Source organism: Nannospalax galili, unplaced genomic scaffold (assembly GCF_000622305.1).
Source record: "Nannospalax galili isolate Female #2095 unplaced genomic scaffold, S.galili_v1.0 scaffold74, whole genome shotgun sequence".
NCBI lineage: Eukaryota > Metazoa > Chordata > Mammalia > Rodentia > Spalacidae > Nannospalax > Nannospalax galili.
This window is the reverse complement of record NW_008335376.1, coordinates 154,743-159,771: the sequence shown is the minus strand read 5'-3', so window position 1 is coordinate 159,771 and position 5,029 is coordinate 154,743. Positions and strand designations below refer to the sequence as shown.

At 39.8% G+C, this 5,029-nt stretch overlaps 1 protein-coding gene across 1 annotated transcript in view; it reads left to right on the top strand.

Moving 5' to 3' along the window:
* Positions 1-5,029, top strand: part of LOC103731666 — a 151,636-nt gene that overhangs the window by 51,370 nt on the left and 95,237 nt on the right. The window contains exon 3 of the mRNA XM_029562035.1: positions 3,424-3,545. Coding sequence (XP_029417895.1) covers positions 3,424-3,545 — 122 coding nt within the window. The remainder of the gene's footprint in view (positions 1-3,423; positions 3,546-5,029) is intronic.

The window sequence follows — 5,029 nt, the reverse complement described above, 5'->3', positions numbered from 1 at the left end:
CTTGTTAAAAAAAAAAAAAAAAAACAGTATTATTCCTATCAAAATTCTCCTAAAATACATTTTTTAGTTTATAACAAAACTATAGTTAAAATAATTGTGACACTTGCTTATTACACATTCAAACAGAACAGAGACATGTCTTTGAAGCCTGAGCACCCACTTACTGTGCTTACTTATTTGTGTAATGAACAAGCAGCACACACTGCATCTTCCCAACACTTCGAGGTGGTGCACACTAACATAAAAAGTCTCCAAAGAAAATAACTGGAATTACATTAAATGCTGCTTTAATAAGGGATAACTGCAATAATAAAACAAGTAACAGTATAAATTAATGTTTTTTTAGTGAGCTTCAGTTTGAGAAGCTGAACAGCAGAGATAAATCTTAAGAGCTAAATAATGGCAAGACTGGCAGTTCTTTAAAATCTGGACGATGCATTAGCAAACCCACAACATAACATACTTCTCAGCTGGAGAAAAGCCTTTTGCTAGTTTGGGGAAATAATTAAAGGAGTGTCTGGGGTGGGGGTCATTGTCCATGTAGAATTTTAGAAAGTTAGTCCTTGGAGTAAATGGACCCTAGCTCCAGCAGCAGATATGAGGGGTGATGCTCTGAGGGAGGTTGGGACACTGCCTTGGGTGTACCAGCTGATAGAGCCGAGTCCCGCGGCAGGTGAGATCTTTAATTCAATATGCTTTATCTCCACTGCTTCCACCTGTCTTCTAGATGGTCATTCAGGAACTCAAAGTCATCTTTCAATGGGCTCTGTCAGGAAGATGTCTTGGGGAACATATGTGTTTTCATTCTGTTCTTGAATATATTTGGAGACTTTCTTCAGAACTGTCTCACAATGAATTTCAGTGTGTAAGAAGATGGTATATACTGTTAAACAAGACAAACAGCCTTCACATGACTGGGCTCCAAGTGTCTCTGCTTGTGCATAAAGGTCACTTAGCATTCAAACTGTTTCTTCAAACTACTGCCTGTGAGTCCTGTTCTCTAGCTCCATGGGAACTTTGTCAGGGACTGGCAGCTTGTGCCAGGGCTGTAGTCTGTCTGAATGAATATGAATGCCTTCCGGGACACCTGTGCCTGCTGCAGCCTCATGAAGAGGGCAGGACGCCCTGTGCTGTGAGTTCAGAGAGCACATGGGTCAGATCCCTGGTGTGGACTGGAGACTCTGGCCTGCCAGGCCCTCGGACCACCACCCAGAGAAGCCCAAGGCCTGTCTTCACAGCTCCCCTCCACCCATGCTGTCCTATGGGCTCTTCAGCTACAGCCCTCACCCAGGACCCATGCTGCCACATCCAGGTTCACTGGTACAACTTTTTAATTAGCACAAATGATTACATTAGTCTCATTCTAAAGGTATGAGTTCAAAACATGGACACATTGGAGTGAAGGGGTAAAGCATGGCCACATCTGCCTATGAATAAATAGCAAATAGCTCCTAAGCTTTTTTTCTATTTATCCCCTGCAGAAGGTGGGGGCCACTGCTAGAGATCTGTAAGCAGATGGTGAATTCTCAGTACTTTTCACCACTTTAAGGTGGCACATGGCTCTGACCTCATTTCAATTTGGAATTTGCCCTTTGTTTCAGCACTGGGTGACCGACAGCTTCTGATTTGATCTGGGGAAATAAATGTCTTCAAAGGCAGTAAGCCAAAGTCATGGAGAAATACTGTGAATGGCTTACTTTTTATACATAGCTTATTTTTAAAGTGTCTCCTATATCCCTGGAACTCATTATGTAACCAGGCTGACCTTAAACTGCTGATCTTTCTGCCTCCTTTCCAAGTGCTAGGTGTTGGCCACCATACCCACAACAAGTTTAAATAATTTACTCTTTTTTTTTTCAGTATTTTTGAGATAGGGTCTCCCTGTAGCTCCATCTGGCCTGGTACTCACCATGTAGACCAGGCTGGATTTGAACTCACAGAGATCCAGCTGCCTCATCTCCTGAGTGTATGGTGGAAATACAGGCATGCACCACCATGTCCAGCCTCTTAAACAGTTTACTCTTAATAACAATAATAACCATAAGTGGCTGATATTGTTTCAGATTAGTTTCTCTTCCTGAGCTGTAGTTATATCTGTTGACTTAAGAAATGAAAACTAGCTATGCTAAAGAAAACATAATTTTGAAGAAAAATTGTACTTTACATATTATATGGACGTTACATATGTATAATTCTAAAGTCAATACAAAATGCCTTGGATTGTTCCAATCCTTTATGTCAGATGTCTCCTCGTTAGTACGCACAATTCAGAACCAACAGCCCAATTATTCTAAGACCCCAAGGTAATGAAGGTAAAAGTTTTCAGCAGTAAGATCACCAGGAGACTTAGCCATCATTCTAATCAAGTACTTCAGTTTGCCTGAACATATCATATACTGTAAATTAGGTGAGGCACACATGCTGCAAAAGATTGCTCCTTGAAGAAAGGGATGGGGTCAGAAGAAGGTGTAAGAACCTCTCATCATTGCTACTGGGAAAATAGCAACCTAAGGTTGTTTTATTTTCTGCACAGGTGCAATTTAGCCAATGATGTTTTGGAGAATGATACATGATACAGTGCTCCACCATGAAGTATCAATTCATGTAAAGTGTTTTCATATTTATTTTGTAGGGTGAATTATTAAATTGACTATAGTAAATGAGCAATGGAGATAAAGTATGTGAATGTAAAAATTAGTGAAAAAATACAAATATTTATATAGTTCCTTAAATAGTATAAGAATCATTCTCAATATCATACGGAATATTTTTGTTCTAAACTTTTACAGCACATACTATATCTGTTACCACAAAAATGTGACATTGGAAAGAACTTCGAGAATAAATTGTACAATAGCTTAATTTTACAAAGGAGGAAACAAAAATCCAGATTTGCTGACTTTCCCAAGGATGCAGAATTGGCTGGTGGAGCAGGATCATATTAGACACGATTTTGGCTTTCCAACTCTAAGGCTTACATTTTTTTTTTTCTACTCACATGCTGACTGTAATTACTGTTATGCTAAAAGTAAAATGTTTTTAAGTTGGAAAGGTTGCTCAGTGGGTAAGAACACTTGCTGGGAAAGCATGAAGACCTAAGTTTGAATCCCTAGTACCCTTGTGAAAAACAGCTGGGCATGGCTGCCCAGTGCCTGTAACCTCAGCACTGTGTGGAGTGGAGACAGGAGTATTGCTATGGCTTGCTGGCTGCCAGTCTAGCTCCAGGTTCAGTGAGAGACTCTGTCTCAAAGGAATAAGGCAGAGCATGTACAGAGCAGAACTCTCAATGCTCTCCTCACAGAGAGCATCAAGACAGGCACACACATGAACATACATATACCCCCCAACTTCACAAAAAACTTAAATGTTTTATGCATGTAGTTAAAAATAAAATCACACTAAAGAAGTGGTTTTCTATTTTAGCCACACATTAAAATCACTTGGAAGGCTCGAAACTACTCACACCAGGCTGCCCATCGGATCAATTACATCACAATGTCTGGAGATGGGAATCTGAGAAATCACTACTTTTCAAAACTTCCCAGGTGAGTCTAATGAACAGCCACCTTTGAGAACCACTGTGTTAAAATAATTATAATGAAAAACAGGTGTCATCACCTCCATTGCTCCTAACTTCAGTTCTCCTTCTTACCATAGTTGTTCTCAGTTTGGCCCTAAAGCCAGTAGCACTGGCTTTACCAGTGGGCTTTTCATTAATGTGCAATCCTGGGTTCCACCCTAACTTACTGAAGCAGAGTTTCTGAGAATAGGATCCAGCGGACTGTGTTCTTATTTGTGCTAATATTTGAGAGTCCTATCCTAAAAGATTTCATCTTTAATGATTCTTAAGAGTTTCTCTGTATTCACCTCTATGTGTAAATAATATGTTTATAATCTTATTTCTTGATCTGGCAATTTTATATTCACCTGTTGACTTTCTGCTATGGCAAATAAGGATGCACTTTGTTCTTTGTAAATTTTCTCCTTCCCTTACTTATCCTTCCCAATGAATTATATGGACTTTTTGCTAATTAGCCTGTTACATTATTTATACCATAAAAATATAGTTCCCTACAAAGCTGAAACAAATCTATATGTGTATGCCTTTTCTTGCATACTTGCTGTTTTTCCTGGGGTTAAAAATTGTCTGGGTTGTTTATTGGTCCTCCCTCCCTCCCTCCCTCCCTCCCTCCTTCCTTCCTTTTCTGGTTTACCTTTCTCTTTCTCTCTCTCTCTCTCACTCTTTATTTTTAGTCAGGTTCTTGCTAAGTAATCTGGCTAGTCTCAAATTTATGATCCTGTTGCCTCAGCTTTCCAAGCACTGGAATTACAAAGTGTGCTTTACCATGCCCCATTTATTGAATCATTTTTAAAATTATCTATTCTTAAACTTTTTACATGCTCTGCTGCATCTCTTATACACCTGCTAATATAATTTTCAAGTATCCACCTCTAGATAGTCTATCCATCACTTTTGGAAATGCATACTCTTAGCCCTCTATAACACCTAACATCTGTTATCAGTTTGATTCATAATCACCTAGGCAACACACTTTTGGGTGTGTCTGTGAGGGCATTTCCAGAGAAGCTTAACAGCAGGGAAAACCCATCCTAAGCATGAGTGGCACCATCCTATGGTTTGGAGCCCAGGCCGAATAAAAGCAGAAAGCATGATGAAGGTCAGCATCCCTGGTCTCTGCTTCCTAGTCCACTGCTTCCTGTCTCACCCTCCTGGTTGCCACAGCTGAGAGCCACACCTGTCACTATGCCTTCCCCATCATGACAGGCTGCATCCCTTAAAACTAGGAGCCAAAATAAATTCTTCTGTCCTTAAGTTGTCTCTGTCCAATGATCTCTTAAAGTGACAAATAACTAATACATTCTGTGTCTTCCTGTTCTGATCTTGGTTTCTAAGGTTAGTTGTGCAGTTAACATTCTGGAACTTGGCATCATTCTAAGCCCCTCTCTCATACTTTATCCAGTTTGCACGTAAATATGCTACCTTTACCTTAAAAATATTTCCAGAACC